Below are 19510 nucleotides of genomic sequence, written 5' to 3'. Positions count from 1 at the left end.
TTCATTGTTTCTGGTTTACTAAGGTGGCAAACTGGGAACATGGGCATTTTCTGTGAAATTGTGTAAAGAGTATGTAATAAAATGGTGTGTGTATAATACGGTGTAATAATAAATAGGGAATCTAGGTTATGCACTTTCTTGATTTTCAGATACACATTAAGAATCAATTAACTGCAGAATTACTCTTTCCTAAAACAAAGATTGCTTTAATGTTAAATACTTTTTTGTATATTACTCATTATCATACTCTGATCAACCTCCCTGCTCCTAGTTATTTGGATGAATTATTATGGTCATTACAAAGGGGGAGTGCAAGCAGCACATGATGGATGACTGATGTCACCAGTGTAATTATGACCAGCAGCTTCAAAAAAATTATAATAATTAACTAATGTTGCCTGGTTGCTCTCTGAGGTTATACAGAGGTAACCCATTATGTAAAGAGATGTGTGAGAAGGGAACTGTAATTCCTATAATCTCTGCATATTTATCTTATGCAAGTATTAATCTCTTTAATTAAATTACTTCCTGCAGTCAAATACCAAACCATATAGTGGCCTTAGAAACCACACTAAGGCCGGAAGAGCCATAAGTCTCCTCTCCCCCCCCCCCCAAAAAAGGAGAGCCTTTGTAAGCTACGCATTACATTATCTGGTTTACGCTGCTCAGCTAAACAATCGTTTGTTCAGTCTTAAAGGCAGGCTTTGCTCATCATTCTGCACAGTGCTGACATAGTCTAGGTTATTCTGGGCACAGCTGGAAAAGGCAAGACATGCTCTGAGGTATCAGTTACCTGAAAAGGGAGACGCCAATCAGAAAAGCATTCAGAGTGTATGTTTAATATAAAAATTGTGGGCCTGATCCAGACAACCCTGAGGAAAAGCAGTTACTAACTTCCCTTCATTTTTTGACACACGGTGGAAACCACAGTTTGCAAAACTTATCTATATGTGCATCTTCTCACTTATAATGAACAAGCCTAACATATTTGCAAGTGTTTTAAGCTACCTCTCAAGACAGTATTGCAGGTTGGGTCTTTTCTTTCTTTTTTAGAAATTAAAATTAAAACCTTTAGAGGCACAAGTTGTTATGTGCTACTTTTATTTGCCATTCATTCGCCCAATTTGTACATAATGCCATAGCTAAGTGTAAACACAAGGAGAAGGGGATGACAGAGGACGAGATGGTTGGACAGTGTTCTCGAAGCTACCAGCATGAATTTGACCAAATTGTGGGAGGCAGTGGAAGACAGGAGTGCCTGGCGTGCTCTGGTCCATGGGGTCACAAAGAGTCGGGTACGACTAAACAACAACAAAGTGTAAACAAGCAACTTTCTTTGGATGACAACCATCCTACCACAATCTTCCTTTCATCCTGTCAGATGAAAATATTGAATCTGGAACTCCAAAAAATAAAGAAATCACCTTCTCAGCTCCTTTGTCAGAATAATCACTTCCACTATTTCTAAAGATCATGGTGCAAGGGGCATAATTCATGCGGCCAAAATGGCAGCATCAACCCACAAGGCAGCGAAATCTTCAGCCCTGGGGGAACTTTAAGGAGGAGAAAAACCTAAGGTGGACAAAACGGCCAAATAAGAACTCGGCAACCTCAATAAATTTAACCACCACAATCTCAATATCTGTGAAATACTGCCTGAATGTTGGGTGAAGAAACCAAACCAGACAGACTGGAATGGAGCTGGGAACCTAAGCAGGAAGTATTCTACCCTGCAACACATTGTTGCTGGTCCAACTTGGTAACTGTTCTTAACCTGAAGCACCACTTTAGCTAATGGGGCCTCCTGCTGCTGCCACACCGCCGGAGCACGATTTCTGTTCTCATCCTGAAGCAAAGTTCTTAACCTGAAGCACTATTTCTGGGTTAGCGGAGTCTGAAGCGTATGTAACCTAAAGTGTATGTAACCCGAGGTACCACTGTACTGTTTTGAGGTTTGTTTGTTTGTTTGTTTTTACAATCAAAGGGTATATAAAAGTTATGGAATAAATACATTTCATGACACCAGGTGAAGCACCTAGGATTATTTTTCAGAATCAAGGGCAAAAGGTGGAGATACATAGCACCTAATAGCAAAAACACATTTGTTCTCAAAATCTTGTTGTTTCCTCATCTTCCCCCACTACCCTAACAAACAAGAAAAATGATATCATATGTGAGCAATAGACACTGCTAAAGTCTTTGCGGGAGTATGCTTCATCACTGAAACCTGGGTCACAAATTTAGACCTGTGATGTGAATCTTATTCTCACTGCTAGTTCTCTTAAAAATAAAATAACAAATAGTATTAAGAGACACAGCAACCATAGTATGCACAATATTCAAATTAAGGCTTGAACACTGGTCTTTGTAGATATTCTTGCTATCATGCCTGGGACTTAAGCAGGAAACATTCCAGGCCACTAGGTACCCGGTGTTCTTATACATGGGGTGTTTAAGTCAAGCAATTTCCAGCCCTACAACATACTGGTGCTTAATTGTGGCAGTAGGGTGAACAGCTGTGAAATATTTTCCTAATCATGACCTTACACTAAAAATGGCTTTGTTTTGTATTCAGGTTCTATGAAAGATCTGGTGCATACAGCACTATCCTCTAGAAGTGGCACCCATAGACAGATCCTTATTGCCTGGTGGATAGTAGTAACTTACAGAGAGTAACTGTCACCACCAGGAAAATGATTTTCCAGAATATGTATCTGTCCACAGTAAGGCTATAAGAATGTATGGAGTGGACTGTATTAGTTATTTTGCTTTCACCAGATTGATTTGCAATGTCATATTGTAATCAAAATTACAGGTTGTATTGCAAAGCTCTTTGATCCCTCATTATTAATTTGGCTCAACCACAAATGAATTGATTTTGCACAATATTGATCCACAGATGACCTTTCAGTGTCCTCCCCTACTGTTTCATTAAGTGCAGAAATGTGTGACAGGATGTGGCCCATACTACTTCTATGTTAATTGTGACTACAGCACAAAGCATACTTACTTGCAGGGAGTCAAACTGAACTGATAAAAAAGTTTGTTTGTGAACCATAACAGAACCAGAACTTCTATAAAATGTTTTTTCCAACTTTACTCAGACCATAGCCTTAAAATAAAATCAGGTGACCGGTTTAAAATGTTAAAAATGAACAACAACAAACATCCACCAGCTTCCCAAGTAAAATGAAATTGTGAACATGTACAATTAAAGCCCAATAGCTATTTTATGCATTCCTCCCCCACAATTATACAAATGTTGCTTTTGCATAGGCTTCTATACTCTGCCCTCCTAAAAAGGTCGAAAAGACCTTTTATGTTAAGGGTACAACTCACTTTAAATTAAAAAAAACCAGCATGCTACAAATGGAACTATTTCCCCAGTTATTTTCATCTAAAAGCATCCTTAAAATATCTATGGGTTATGTCTGATCTAGTGCTAATGAATTAGGTCACTTAAAAGTTGCTTTGCTCATGAAATGAAACACAACCAGTTACCAAACTTGTACTGGGGTGAACTGGAATAGCATACAAAGCAAGGTTACGGGTGTCAAAATAAATACAAATGCAAAGTCCATGTCAGTCACAGGCAAACTAGGTTCCCCGCTTGCTTACCTGTAAGCACAAATATTTCAAGGGCTGTAGACCGACATGTGGCATGTGCAACTTAAGCTCCACATTCAACTTTAACCAACCCTTCCCCAAGACTACCCAACTATGTTTAGTGCTTTTTTTGTTGAAAAATAATAGTCCTTAAAAAGTTGTTATCAAAGCCCATAAATGTAACCCAGTGCCAGCAGTATCAACGGGATTTGGATTTGCAATCTCCAATATGGAACTCAGTGGAAACAAAGAAGGTGAATCTCTTGCCTCCCTCCACTCCATTTCCTGCCACATATCTGCCTAATCCAAGGGAACAAATTTTATCCTGCACGAGAGTACTTAACTTCTTGTATTAGCAAGCATTCTAAACCACCAAACTCCAACTAACCCCCAACCCAGGATTTCAGCACCTTTGTATTACATATTGTGCTATCATTGTTTTTTGTTGTTTTTGCAGCACTGAACATTACTTACAGAATTTATTTTCAAAAGTGTGTTTTTTCCTACCAATAAAAGTAAGTGTGGAAAGATATAACTTTTTTTGGTGTTCAAAGCAGTTTCTATTTTAACATTTTTTCTATGGAAGTCATTTTCTCTTCATCTTAAAGCTCTAAAACTCCCCCCCCCCCCAAGAAAAGAGCCTGCCTTTTTTACACATGTATTAATCTGGACAAATCAGCAAGATGAATATTTCTATACTCACTTATCATTAGGTGCATTTGTAAAATAGGGTTGCATTTGGAGCTCCTCCACATTTTGTTTTGGCTCTGTACTCTTGGCCCAATATTTCTAAACAACCACTGCAAAAACTCTATGAAGCAAGAGCTTCTATAGGCAGCTTTCTGCTATATACACAGATCTAGCTACTGATAATGATGTATGCGTATGAAGTTGTGCTGAGATGCTTCAGTAATTGCAGATTAACGATCACAAGAAAGCCGGGAATAAATTGGTCTGGAAAATATCACATGCTGTGCAGAAATACAAACCGTGCTGCGAATGCTCAAGACTGCAGCATACATAATGACTTATTGTGCATAGATGTTTTACGGTACTACTTCCTGAGGGGGCCCCCTATGCAATCCAAAACTTTCCTCTAGGGGTTCAACCTTTCGCTGAAAGTTAAGTCTAACTGAAGCATCTTGCACACAAATATGGAAACATGTTTAACACATGCTGAATGTTAAAATTCAATGATACAACAGGTTCTCCCCCCCCCCTTTCCAAGCATGCAATATTCAGATTTATTTCATGGGAGGGGATTTTTCATACCGCAAGAGTAATCTCACCAAGCGAAATCGTTTGGTTTCTGCTTTCCATTGTACATGAAAGGCATTAACCAGCAAAAAAACAGATTTCCTTTAAGGCTAGGAAAGAACTAAGACTGCAAAGAGGTAAATACTTTTCTTCAAACTTTGTATGTATTTGTGAAGGAAGTTGTAGAGGAAGATTTACAAAAAAATAAAATAAAAAAACAAGGTTTGGGGGGAAGAGAAGAGAGGGAGATAGTCCTTTCCCCTTGTGGGTTAGCAAGAAACTGCGGTGGCTGTACTGGTGTTCCCAATTAAAGAAGGGGGAGGGAGGGAAAGAAGTTATACTTTACCGGTGCAGAAGTTCATAAGTGCTGATGAATTGCACACCGAAGCAAGGCAAGGCAACGCGTCTTCCATTCCTGCCACCTACGTTACGAGCCGCGAACCAGTTCTGTCTACGTTCCCTGCTTGCTGCCTTTCCCAGAGTTTCACGGCAATCCCGACTTTTCCCAATCAGACAACATACTTTAAATATTCTGAGGAAATCCTGCCAGTCCAGATGGCCCGCCACAAAAGCACTTATGCAGAGCACAAGCAAGAAGTCCCGACAATCAGCTTTGCTCCTTCCGAGCCCTGGAACTCTACTGAGCAAAAGAGCTTTCTGCGTTTGAGAGCGAGCGAGCGTGTGTGTGCTAGAGAGAGAGAGGGAGAGAGGCAGAAGGGGGTGGGATACATAAGGGGAGAGGGGGAAGAAAATCTGAGACTGCTGTAAGGAGTGGCTAGACCTTAAACGTCACAAATACACTAATAAAGGCACTTACTAGCACAGACACAACACAGCAATCTGTCTTGCAGCACAAAGTAAGAATTAAAGAGCTCACTAAGGGCTAAAAGTTTGCTTTTTCTTCTTTCTTTTTTTAAAAAAGTTGGTGATTAAGCAGGCTATATGATTTATTATTATTAACTAGCATGCTAAGTTGACTGGGACACAACAGTGTCAACATAATAGAGACCCATCTTTTGTTTAAAGCAACTGAAACAAGAGATTGCATTCGGAGCCCTGAATCTTAAGCTCCTTTTTTCCCTTCACATCAGGCTGAACTGCTGCCACAATTTGTACAGGCAGCTTAACAGATCTCTACCCGTATGAGCCATCCTGGACCCTGTGATTATCATCGGAGGCTCTTCTTCATCTGCCTCTTCCACAAGAAGGGCGGAAACGTGAGAACGGGTCCCTTCCGTGGTGGCTCTCTGCTTGTGGAATGCTCTCCCCGTGCAGGCTCACCTGACACCTTCGCTACATATCTTTAGGCGCCAAGCAAAAACATCCCTCCTTTCCCAGACCTTTGGCTAATTTAACAAACTGTAGCCAATGGGTGGTATTATTTTTGTTTCGTACTATGGTATGTATTTTTGTGTTTCTATATTGTAAGCCACCTATGATCCTCAGATGAAGGGCGGTATAATTGTTTTTTAATGTTGTTGTTGGCGGCATCCTTCTGTCTCAAGAGACAATGGAGTGCGTCTCCAGAGCTGAAATTAAACTGCTGGGAGAATTGACGAGATCGGTAACTCGTTAAGGTTGCCTCCTGCATGGCTTTTGCTGTGTTATCAACACAGAAGTGATGTCTCCGGGGTGCAAGCATGGGCAGTGTGTATGCCCAGATGACAAGACCCCACTTTTAGCATCACTGATGGGGTCCAAAGTAAAGCAGAACAATACATTTGGTACCAGCTTGGCTGCAAAAGTTGCCAGGAAAAGGTGTAACATGATCAACCGTCTTAGGGAGTCCACTCCGGATTTGCACAGGGTTTACTACTTTCTTTTCTCAAAGATGTCCCACAGATCAGCCGGTAAGACGTTAAGTAAACAAATGAACAAATAACCCAGCATTCCTGCAGCATCATAATAAGGAGATGGGCGATTTGGCCCCTTCATTTGTTGGGCATTTTTACTCACTAGGGTAGGGTAGGGTAGTGATAAAGCGGGATATCACATCCAAACTCCTTTTCTTCTTCTATTACGGTCAGAGAACTCATAATTTGATTTATATAGTTCTAAATTACAATTTATATAGTACAATTTATATAGTTCTACAATTAGTCACTTCAGGGAAAGACGCAAATAAAGGGACAATATTTTATTTTTACTTTTAAAAATGAGAAATAAAGTCAAAAGGTATGCCAAGGGAGAGCTGTACTTCCCATGAATGCACCTAGAAAATAAAAAAATAAATAGACACTAGTGGTTTGAAATAAAGTTAAGTCAATGTTGATAAAAAAATATTATCTCATGCTTTCTAAGAGCATGACTTGGGGCTTAAACGCTTGAAGTGGCAACTCTTCTGGAAGGCCCACTAGCAAGTGAAGCTTTTGGGAAGTGGGCTTCGGGCAGGGGTTTCTTAGTAGTGGTCCCCCAGCTATGCCTTTTTTCCTATTTTGCCTCCTTATTGACTATCATTAGCTACAGCCTCCTTTCTTTGTGCAAGGGTATTGCCAGCCAGGGGTACTGCAGCTGTTGCTGCTGATATAATTATGGTTTTAGTGTTTTTATATTTAGGGATGTTTATGATTATAGCATACCATGCAAGTGTCCCAGAAAAAAACAGGACATCCAGGTTTTTCCCCTGGCAAGAGCACAGAGGTCATTTTGGTGGCCATGATCTCACACAGCACCCCAAGACATGTGTTTTTGGGTGCTGTGAGAGCACAGCCCCCCAAAAAGCACATCTTTGGGGCACCATGATCTCACACGGGTCACTTGACCCATACAGGAGCACTTATGGGAAGAAGTACATCACCATTTTGGGAATCAACATGTTGGGGGGTATGGTATAGTTGAATTGTAGTTTGCATACAGCTGTGGCATTTGCTATGTAGCTACTACTACAAGTCGTCCTGGGACCACTACTGATGAAAGGCAGCCAACCGATCCAACAAATAAGTGATAAAAGAAGATCCACGTCGAAATATCAATGTGCATAGCAAACAAGCTTCACCTAAGCGGACTTGCTCACACACATAAACAAAATTATCCAACACAGTCAGTTTGAAAAGGCATTAAGTCTGTGGTTTTACATCTAGTGTGGTTGGACAGAACACTGCAAATGGCTGGAAGAGACCCAAGTTGGAATTCCTGCTTAACCATGAAGAAGCACACTGGGCAAACTTTGGTCGATTTCACTCTCTCAATCCGGCCAACCTCACACAACCATTGTAAGGGTGACATGGGATTTCCCCATGTACAAATGCATCACGGAAGAAGGAGAAGATGCAAATAAGGCTGAATGATACATCTACAGCTGCAGCGTTTTAATTTAGAAGGAAGGGGCAACACATGCACAAACAAGAATTTGCACCGAGTTGGAGAGGCATAGTAACTCCCAACAATTGGTGGGGTGGGGGGGAGGGAGAGATGCAGGTTTCTCAAGTTTATCATTTCATTAAGTGTGTGAGAGAACTCATATTACAACTGCACTACAGTCCATTTAATATGATCATGCTTTTGTCTGACTTGCAAAATTGAGCAGAGCCAGAGGAAAGTTAATGAATGCAACATGTGTTCACTCTTTTGGTAGCCGTGCCTAAAGCCAACTGGCAGAACGATCACAGCAAGATAAATGTCAAAACAAAGCAATCTTACTGTGTGGAGAACTCTCCACCCCCAACATCTCTTAAATATGTTAAAAGAAATTTACATCTCTCCAAGCGCTTAGCCATCGAAATGCAAGATTTTAATACAAAGAAAAAGGAACCCTAGAAAAGAACTAGCATAATGTTTACTGGCTAACAAAGATACACGACATTTTTATTCGTAAATGGGTGTGTAGCATATAATACAGTAGTGAATTAGTGCATTACTGCAGCACTGTTCTCTCACACTTAATATAACTATGCATTTAAAAAAGCCCTCAGTTGTCATCACATTTCAGTGCACTGATTTACTCACCCCAACAGAGCTTACTGGGAATCACTGAATTCTAGAGAGGCAAAATCGGGTTAAACTGGCATTACAGTTAATTACTAATGTTTTACAAGACAGCGATTGTCAGAAAGATAGAGTAAGTAAAATGCTTATACTACACTACATGCAACAACAAGAAATGTGCTGCAGAGTTAGAAATACTAAATGGTCATGTTCCACAGTAAGTATCAATTGTCACCTGTGGACGCAGATAATAACTTTTCCAGTTTTCAAGACTCCCATTGTTCTAGGTGCATTTTGAGACAGGGAATTTCATTAGCACGAGCGGTTTCTGAGCTCTGGGCGCAGTACTGCGCCTGTGATTTCAGATTAAAACTGCAGAGTGGAAGGAAAGGAAGACCTTTTTCTGCCTCCCCACTTCCAGCTACTCTCTGAAGACTGGAGAAGAGACCTCTCTTAAGAATATTAGGGGGTGGGCAGGGGAAGGACTAGAACATAATATTTTAGCTGCAGTTAAATGATTTTCAGCTTTGTACAGTGGACGCTCGGGTTGCGAACGTGATCCGTGTGGGATGCACGTTCGCAACCTGCAGCGTCCACAACCCACAGTGGCGCGTCTGTGCACACGTGGGTTGAGATTCAGCGCTTCTGCACATGCACGACTGCCAAAACCTAGAAGTAACCCGTTCCGGTACTTCCGGGTTTCGGTGGTCCACTACCCGAAAACACACAACCTGAAGTGTCTGTAACCCAATGTATGACTGTATTCTTGTTATAAAAAAAGCATACCTAGACATTCCATTGTTGTGCCATTTTGCTCCTAGTTTTCATGTCTCTAACCTTCCAGAATTTCATTTTGGAAGCTACAAGAAGCAACAATAGGAAAGGCCCCTACTGTGCATATAGCCTCCTACTCACTCAAGTCTTGATCCAACACTTTATCCTTGAAATTCCAATGGCACTCCCTTCGCCCTTCGCCCATAAATTACAAGTTCAAATGTGGGCAAGTTTTGTGCACTCTGTGGCTGTCCAACACTGTCTCCTTCGTATGTGTGTGCGCGCACATGCACTTGTGTGTGTTTGTGTGTGTGAATGAGTAGACCACTAATATATCTGCTTAAAGTAATGAACCTTATTCACATCTTTTCTGCCTCTTTTTGCCCCACCCTCCAGGGTATATATTGGCTTGTAATCCTCTCCCCGCCCCCCAGCAGTTAGGTTTATTGCAGGATGCGTAAACAAAATAGCTCTGCTAAACCATTTCCTTTAGATAAGTTTAAATGTTCCTGTTTATGGAGGTATGAGGCATACACCCACGTCAAAACAAACCACTATCTCCCGTAACTCATAAATGTAACTGTTCTATCCGAACCCCTACAGCAACAAAACCTATTCCCTCGCTATGTTTCCATGAGGTTCTTTTCTTGTCTTTGCAAGCATTTTATGACAAGGAGTTGAGTAAATGGATTTAATGTTAACTAATTTAATGACAGAGGTGGGGATTTCTTAATATTTGAGAGTATTGATTTAGTATGATGCTTCTGAATTTGCATTTTCAGGAGGAGGTGAAAATTCAGATCTGAAAAATAAAATAAAAATCAAAGAATGGTTTTTTTTTTAAAAAAGGAGCGGTTTTATGAACCAACTATTCAGTGCAATCTTGTATAAGAAATGCACAGCCAGCTTGTAATCACACTGTGTGCATTTTCTTTAATACTAATGTAATTTTTCTAACAGACTATTGCCATTGTTCTGTTGCGGTTAATTGAACTTTCTGTAGAATATTTTGCCCCCTCATGATTTACTTCATCTTTCTTAGATAGAGGAAATGTGCTTTGATTCATGAGCAACTGGAAGTGCTACATAGAAATATTTATACTTAGGTGGCTGCTGTTGATAGTTTGATAAAGTCAAAATTCTGAGGGGTTATGATGGAATTTTGAGTGAAGATAGACAATATTTCTTCCTGAATGACACTTGCATCACATCCCATATTGTTGGGCATCTAAATTTAACTGCACTGCTGCCTCTGGTCAAACAGAGTTTGAAAGGTTTCGGAACAATACCCAAAACCCGCCGCTTTAACAGAGGCAAAATTGGGATATGTCTGAGGTGCCGCAGCAAAAGTCACCCTAAAGCTGATCAAGTTATTTCGGCACCTGACGCAGAAAAATCCCACAGGTGCCTCCTGGGAGTAAAAATTCAACAATAAGCTATTCTTTATTACTATTTATTAAATTTCTATACTGCCTTTCACCCAAGGAAAACAGGACGGTTTACAATTAAAAAAAACAACACAAAAATACATAACATAGTAAGAAACAAAACAATAACCCTCCCCATGATAACTAACCATTTGCTGCCCTTTCATGGCACCCAAAACCACCTCCCTCACACAACAGCTATGGGACTTTGGCAAAAAAAGGGTGCGAGTGACTAAAAGAGAAGGTTCTCCACAGTGTGTCTGTTGTGGGACCGTGTTGCCCTCTAGGAATTCTCTTCTACAAGAGTCTTGCTTTAAAAGAGCTTCAAAGTCCCAAGTAATGCACTTAGATCAGCCTATGCTTTTCAGTTCAGAAATGGCTCTGCCTCAGGCTTCAGTCATATGTGATTAAATTTATTTTGTTCGAGGTATATATTTAAAATGTCGGGAGCGGGGGCTCATAGTACAATTTAAAACGTAATAACCACTCTAGGAGAGCAGCACAAAAATATAGGCAACAAAATTCAAAATCAATAAAATGGAAAAAGTGGAAAAAGTCAAACGACAGGGATTGTTTACAAATATGAATGTTTAACATGCCAGAGAGAATGAAAACATTGTAAGCTGGTGCATATAAGATGGTTAAATGGATGCTGGGTGGCTGTGATGCCCTGAGCGTTTTATCTATGTCTTTTGGTTTCTTTGTGAACTTGCCCTAGACTTTCTTCCTTTCTGTGAACTAGCTATCAGTAACCCCAACGTACAACCTGTATACTCTGCAGCTTCTAGACTGAACTTCATGAATAGTCTTCTGAGAAATTGCAACCTCCATTTTACAGCCTGGAGGTCTTAAAAACTTACTCCCTTACTTACTTACTTACTTACTTACTTACTTACTTACTTACTTACTTATTTGCAATGTCTAGTAGCGTGGTAGTGGCTACACCTTGTCCAAATAAATATTTGATTTCTTTTATTTGCATCAGTGTCTGTTTCCTGATGCAGAATACTAATGAATGGCCCAAACTAATTCTAATGAGGAACTACCACCTGTGGTATAGCTTTCTTAGAGCAGTTAAAGACTTTCTGTGAAAAATTAAGTGTTAGAAACTGAGATATGAAAGCTAGGAGCTAAATGGCACCTTAACCCTAGGTTATGGGCACAACAAGAGAATGTCTAGGCACGCTTTTTTATAACAAGAATAGAAAGCTGAAAATGAATGAGCTGCAGTTAAAATATTTCATTTATTTTTCACATGGTCTAGTCTTTCCCCTGCCCACCCCCCTAATATTCTTAAGAGAGGTCTCTTCTCTAGTCTTCAGAGAGCAGCTAGAAGTGGGGAGGCAGAAAAGGGTCTTCCTTTCCTTCCACTCTGCAGTTTTAATCTGAAATCATAGGCGCAGTACTGCACCCAGAGCTCAGAAACCGCTCGTGCTAATGAAAGTCCCTGTCTCAAAATGCAGCTAGAACACTGGGAGTTCCGAACACTGGAAAAGTTGCTTCCACAGCTGACAACTGATACTGTGGAACATGACCATTTAGTATTTCTAACTCTGCAGCACATTTCTTGTTGTGTAGTATAAGCATTTTTATCTACTCTATCTTACTCCAGCATTTCTGACAATCACTCCTCAGTTTTAATCTGAAATCTGAGGCACAGTACTGCGCCCAGAGCTCAGGAACTGCTCACGCTAATGAAATTCCCTGTCTCAAAATGCAACAACGGAAGTTTCGAACACTGGGTTCGAGACACCTCCAGAACAGCTGGTGTCTGGCATGCAAGGAGCTCTGCCTGATTTCTAGTCACTCCCTTTTTCGCTGCACTTTCCCACAATATTTTGAAAGGGTACCTAGACCTCTTTCAGAAACGGCAGGCGACAAGAAAACCACACCATGCTCACAGCTCGGGAACTAACCCAAGGTCTTTTATAATAGTGTTAATCGGGGGGGGAGGGGGGTATTTAGTTCACACGTGAAGCTAGATGGTTAAATTTGCACTTTCTGAAACAATACAAGAACCAAAATAAAAGTGAATGAATTGGAAAACAATAAAAAGGAGACACCCGTGGCAGAGAGCTATATATCCCAACTGGGGAAGTTTGTCTGAACAAAATGTCTTAATTTGTTTCTGGAAAAATGCAGATAGTGGCCTGCCTGTCGTATCTCAACAAGAATGCTATGCCACAGAAAAGAAACAGTTGTAAGCATAGGAAGTTTACTGGGTTTTCAGATGCCAATGCTAGTTAGCCGACTGATACTGTAAGACACAGGAAAGTTGGAAACCCTACTTTTTAAAATGTTAGATTCAGAAGTACCCTTTGCATGGCAAATAAAATCAGGGATGGAGACCCTATGCCTCTCCTGAATTTGTTGTACTGCAACTTCTATCAGCCCATTCACCATACCACTGGTAAAAGATGAGAGTTATAGTCCAATAACATGTCCAAGGCCACAGGTTCCCCACTCCTGAGTCAGCACTGACTTGGAAGCAGAAACCTAAGACAGAACCAGGGAAGATTCACATACTTGGGATGACAAAAGTATTTTCTTTTACCTTCCGTACCACGGAAATGGGATACCGTAAGTCCTGCATTTTGTGCGAATTAAGGAAAGAAGGACAGAATTAGAAACACTATAGGTGCAATGTAAAAACCAAAACCAAAAAAACCCTTCTCTATATATAGTTACTGAAAATCAGTATTTAACAGTAGCTTTAGGAAAGAGTTGAAGATTGAGCCCTTTTTATTGTGGAAATGGAATTCAACATTTTGTTTTCTAGGCCTACGTAAATTAGAAATGGAATACATTTTGTCTCCTTCGTCACCCTGGCTGATGTTTAACATGGAGGTTCTAGTTTAGCATTTCGCTCAATAAGGACATACCTAACAAAATTAAAATAATCAAAACTTAAGTTGTTAACGTTTACTACAGTATGATTACTAAATAATCAAACATGTCTACCAGTCAAACTTCGGATCTGCACATTCAGCCCATTCGCTTACAACTTTTCCCACTACAAATAAATTGCTAACTTAGTATCTGAGCTGCTCAAGAGCTGGCTTTGAAGGTGACAATTTTCCTTTGGCACAAAGGCAGTCCATATGCCTCACACCTGTTAAGTTTTTCACATTCAGGAACATAGATGCATACTCCACAGGAGCAGATATGCCTGCAGCCATCTCCCCCTAGTTCCTACCCACCGGTCGCCAATCTCATGCTCTGAATATGAACAGCCCACTTTGGGTTCTACCCTTATGCTAGCAAGAATTACAGATTTCAAAAAAAAAAACAACAAAAAAATTCCAACAGCTCCAAATAGTTGGCATGCAACTAAGCTGGCACAGTGTTTCCCTCTAAGATCAGTTGGGGATGGGGATGGGGAGGAAGGAACTCACTTGCCTGCTGCTTCCCCTTCTAAGGCCCAATCTTACATCGATGTCAGAAAAAAATAGCAAGTAAAGTCACCTGGTTCAACAGACACTCTGTTATCGCCACAGCTCTCAAGCCCTGCAATTATGCCATAGACTGTGTTTAAAGAACTGCTCCATCAACAAGCTCCTGGGCCAGTCAGTGACCACAGTCAGATGTCATTAGCATCTCAAGAAGCCAAGAATGGTTGTGTGGTCAGCAGGGCAATGCAGATTCTCCTGCTGCTCCCTGCTCTGACTGTAAGCCTCTCCAAACAGAAAGGCAGGCTTGTTTCCTACCGCATCCCCAAGATTAATGTGTGAGTCCTTCCTAATGCTGAAATTACAAAGCTTTTGACGCTTGGGGCATAGTTATTCACTGGTTCAAGTTCAGTTTTACACTCAAAGGGTTGTATCTAAAGTCGTACTCAGAGCAGACTCATTGGAATTAATGGACACAGTGGAACCGCAAAGGCAGACTGCGATGTGAACCTACTAAATTACATTCATCAAGACTACCAATGTCAAGTTACAAGATTCAAGTTATGAGACAGGTGATTCCGACTAAACACCAGGAAGATCAGACTCCCTTGGGAGTTTGTGGACTCTCCTTCCTTGGAGGTTCTTAAGCAGACATGGCCATATGTCATGGATGATATAGTTCAGATTCCTGCATTGCAGGGGGCTGAACTAGAAGACCCCCAGGGGTCCCTTCCAACTGTACTATTCTATGATTCATCACTTGTGGACTGAAGCAGGACAATGGATTTTTATCACACTGCATGTGTGACTTGGTTTGCCAGTTCCAAGATGTTAAGTGCTATCAGCTGTTTTTGGAGGAACAGCTACTGCTTAGCATCCAATGATGTGGTTCCATTAGTGGAAGCATTTTGATTTGTGTAACAAAACTTGTCTCCTTTTGATGTTCACAGTCTGTTGCTGCAACCACCCATGACCTCCAAAAGAGTGTGCGCGCACTTACCAAAATAAATTTGATAGGTTTTATTAGTGCCACAAGACTCTTGTTTTGGTGCCCTCTGGAAACTCCCAAGTGTGTGTAGGACTGCGACCTAGTCACAAGTTAACTAGCAAGTCAGAGAACTAGCAATAGAATAAAAGATGTGTGAATTGCAGTCCAGAACAATAGGGAAACCACAAAGCCTGTGCTAAAGTAGATGCTACTCATCATATAAGCACAACAGTCCATTTCGAGACTTGACCTTTTTTCAAGTTTGTTAATAGCCAGGTGGTAATTTTAGATTTTGGAATTTTTATGGTGCAATAAAAATTATACAAAGAATAGTGTAAACGGATATCTTGTTTAAAATACACCAACAATTATGAGAAGAACGTTTCTAGTCTGTATGTAAAATACTGTTTAGATTTAGGTTTGCTACCTGGCTGGTTTTACACTGCACTTACAGAAAAAGTGTTCCCAGTCAGGCTCTGGAAGGCAAAGACATTTGGGGATATTTATATGCTTGTGTTTATATAAATCTAAAGAAGTGAGCTATCTTACCTGAACAATGTTATGATTTGTTTTTAAATATTCATATACCATCTTTCATTGAAATCACAAGGTGGTATATACAGGTAGTAGAAAGCACAATACAAAATAAAACAGGACAGGACAGACAATCCTGCTTGGCAGGGGGTTGGACTTGTTTCCTGCTTGGCAGGGGGTTGGACTCGATGGCCCGTGTGGTCTATTCCAACTCTATGATTCTATGAATCCTGTTTTGTTCCAAACTGACAGATAAAAGGTATGCAATCACTGGTAACACACTGGTTAGCCAGCAACCTGGGTTTGGGGCCATTCTCCAAGATTAGGTACCCATCGTTAATCAAGTGAATGGACTTGGGATAGCGTTCCAGCATGGTTTCATCCAGAAGTCTTCCAAAAGGAGAAAATTTTAATTCGTACCCTTCAAAGTCAGTCACATTTTCAACTCAGAAAGATTCTAAATTCCAGAGCACACTTGACAAAGCTACCAAAGATGCAGAGCACTATAGAAGCGGAGATTGTGTTCTTAAAGGGTATGTTTTGTTAATTTTATGTTCTCTCTAAGGAGCTGACGAACACAGAGGGGGACAATTTTTTTTAAGTGTTTAAGTTCCATTGACAATCTGTGTGTCAACTGTGAATACCAAACACCATGATTTAAGCAATGCTCTAAAACATGAACTTTCATAGCTATTGGGGTAATTTTAAAAGTGTACATGGTCTACCATTTACTACAGAAGGCATTTCACTATACGGCAGTAAAACATCAAACTCAGTTGGCCACACATGCAATTCTTCTTGCACAAGCAAGAGCTGACAATCCCATGATTTGTAGTACATGCAATTTTCCAACAAGGCTTCAGTGTTCAAGTTCCAACAGAACACTGAAACACCTTCTTTTTAAACTCTTTGCGAACAATGGATCAAATGGAACAAAACTGCAATTAACTCCACCTGAAAGGGATGTGGTGTATTTACCATGCTGTAAAGTAATTGTGTCATTGAGTACATTTCAAATACCTGGCAAGATAAGGCATCATGTAGCTTGAATTATGGAAGAGAGACGGAAGGAATCTGACCAAGGACAAGGATGTGTCAGATTTCAGTGAAATTAGGAAGGCTCAATTTAACCTTGTTAACATTTCTAACATGAAAAAAAAACCAACAGCTTTTATTTATTTCTTTTTTTAAAGAAACAATTCAGATAATTTTTTGTCACCCTGGACTATGGTGGCATAAGGTGAGTTGAACGAGCTTTAATGACTATAATTGGGATTTTACTTTAAAAGTTAATTACCCACCCTGAAGCCTTTGGAAAGGATGAGATTTAAATACAAATGTTATAGATCCAATTATTGGTAGCACAGACTGAATGCAGAAACCACAATAAAAAGAACCAACATTTTTAAGGATTTCCACAAAGGAATGCATAGTTTTCGCATTTTGCTAGGGCAGCAGTATCTATTTTTCACTCTGTAACTATTTATTCCTAAGCACACCACAGAAGTTTCAGATCCGGGGTTTCCTTCTCCAAAATAAATGCATTAAAAATATACACATTAACTTCAATCCAGTCAACAATGAGAAGGAGAAAATGCAGAAAAGCTATTCCATGAATATGCAGTGCAGCACCACTAAATATGAGGGGTTGCATTACAGCATAAGAAACAGTTAATAAAATGCATATCCTGCAGACTGACGTGCATTTTAACCCAAGTGGATCATAAAAAATTCTTGAGAATGAGCTTATCAAGGCCTTACAGAAGAATTGGCACAAACACAGTAACTCATCTGCATCTGGAGTCACTTTTCTCATGCAACACTCTTCAATCAAGTCTGAAGGAGCCCTTACTTTAATAGAAGAGCTTTTCCTGTATCCAATCTGATATGTAGAAGAGGCTTTTGGATCCAACCCAGAATGTATTGTTAAAATCTGAAAATTGGTACCCATTTCTCCTTAATTACAAAGTGTGCTCCAAAACCAGTTAAGATGCTTTCACATCCCACAGAAAGCTGGTTTGCTATGCATGTAGTACAAAACACTGCAATTCCTGTTCAAGTAAAAAAACAACAACCATACTTATAACAGCTAAAACTCAGAATACCGTGTTCGCCTCACAGTATTTGAAATTATATTTGCATCCCACACTTCTTTTTAAAAATTCATGAATGTTCTCCTGTTCCCCCACCCACCCAATTTTATCTTTATAGCCATTTGGTATTGCATGTTAAGCAGAGGGGGGAAATGAACGGCCTAAATTACTCAGTAAGCTTCAAGGCGAAGCTGAGGCTTCTCTGGTCTACGTCCTGCCACAATACCACAATTTAGAGGACGCAGCAGGCAAAATCACACATGGGACAAAATGCTAGTCTGCTGCAGATCAGTTTTCATTCGCATATTCCAGTCTTCCTTTGGGTGGGTGAGTACGGAGAGAATTATAAATCAGAAATATGTGCTTATGCTTTCAAAAAGCAAGCTTCATTTATAAAAAATGGAGCATGAGAATGAATACACACACACACACACACACACACACCCTCTCAGAATGACAGATGTTTCAAAAGTATGTCGTTGTTGCTTTAGGCACAATAAATATAGTTTTCATTTGCTTATAAAAGCAGAATGTTTTCACTATTTTCGTTTCTGTGCCAAGAACAAGAACGCCAAATTTGAGTTCGACAGATCTTTTTCACGTAAAAGGGGCTATATGGCTCTCGTGACGATTAATCTGAAAAGGGATCAAAGAGAGAAAACTGTGTCAACCAGGCAAGGTTAGCACGCGAAATTCTTGCCAGTAGGCATCTCCGACTTTTCAGCACCTCACATTCCACAGACCAGAACCAGTTAATGCTTTATCCACAGTAGTGAAACTTTTCAGTTTCACATAATAGAATATAAATGGTCAGAATAACCACTTGCTACCTACCCTGTCTCTACATAACTGTACAATACTGTTACACAGGCTGCCGGTCCAAAATATATAAAACTGTCCCATTAATCAGAGAAAACTCATCTGTGTTAGTAGCTAGTCTGCTGCAGGGATGGATTTTGTATCCGTAGAAATCCCCAAGCAATAGGAATATTGCACCACTCCAAGGCTGCAGTCACTCCTGAGAACCAAATGTGTCTGAGGCCACTGAGGCAGATATAAATTCCTTCTTAGGGAAACTCATTCTCACCAAGCTTATGAAAAGGGTCAGGAGTGCATTTGCTGCAAGTCTGAATCTTGAATTATTTGAGATACACACACACACACACACACACACACACACACACAGAGAGAGAGAGAGAGAGAGAGAGAGAGACATGTGCACGCACGAAAGATTATAATTAATTTCATTTCTATACTGATTCATATTTTTAAGAAAAAAATCTTGAAGCAAGTTTACAACCTACATTGAAACATCAAACAAAACAACCCAGAAGTCAAAAACAAAGCATACATTCAAATTAACAGGAAACCAAAATATGTTATTTTTTTCCAAAAGAAAACGTTACAAAGGCCAACTACAGAATGCACCTTTAACACAGCAGTTAACAAAAAAAAACTTACAAATTTCAGAGAGAACATTACTGAAGATAATCAAATATAAACTGAATACTTAATGCT

At 40.0% G+C, this 19510-nt stretch overlaps 1 protein-coding gene across 8 annotated transcripts in view; it reads right to left on the bottom strand.

The window, feature by feature from the left end:
• The window catches only part of EML4 (EMAP like 4), a 159378-nt gene that overhangs the window by 84573 nt on the left and 55295 nt on the right, over positions 1-19510 (bottom strand). For 2 of the 8 annotated variants that reach the window (XM_083494220.1, XM_083494225.1), the window contains exon 1: positions 5210-5567. The exons of 4 other annotated variants lie outside the window; for them this stretch is intronic. In XM_083494220.1, coding sequence (XP_083350346.1) covers positions 5210-5276 — 67 coding nt within the window. In that variant the 5' untranslated portion in view covers positions 5277-5567. Of the gene's footprint in view, positions 1-5209; positions 5620-19510 lie in introns of those variants that run through there. 2 more of the 8 variants (XM_083494223.1, XM_083494224.1) reach the window with 2 other exon arrangements.

This window comes from Podarcis liolepis (assembly GCF_965112155.1).
Source record: "Podarcis liolepis genome assembly, chromosome: 3".
In the NCBI taxonomy this organism is placed as follows: Eukaryota; Metazoa; Chordata; class Lepidosauria; order Squamata; family Lacertidae; genus Podarcis; species Podarcis liolepis.
Note: the sequence above shows the minus strand (reverse complement) of the source record. Positions and strands in the feature narration are given on the sequence as shown.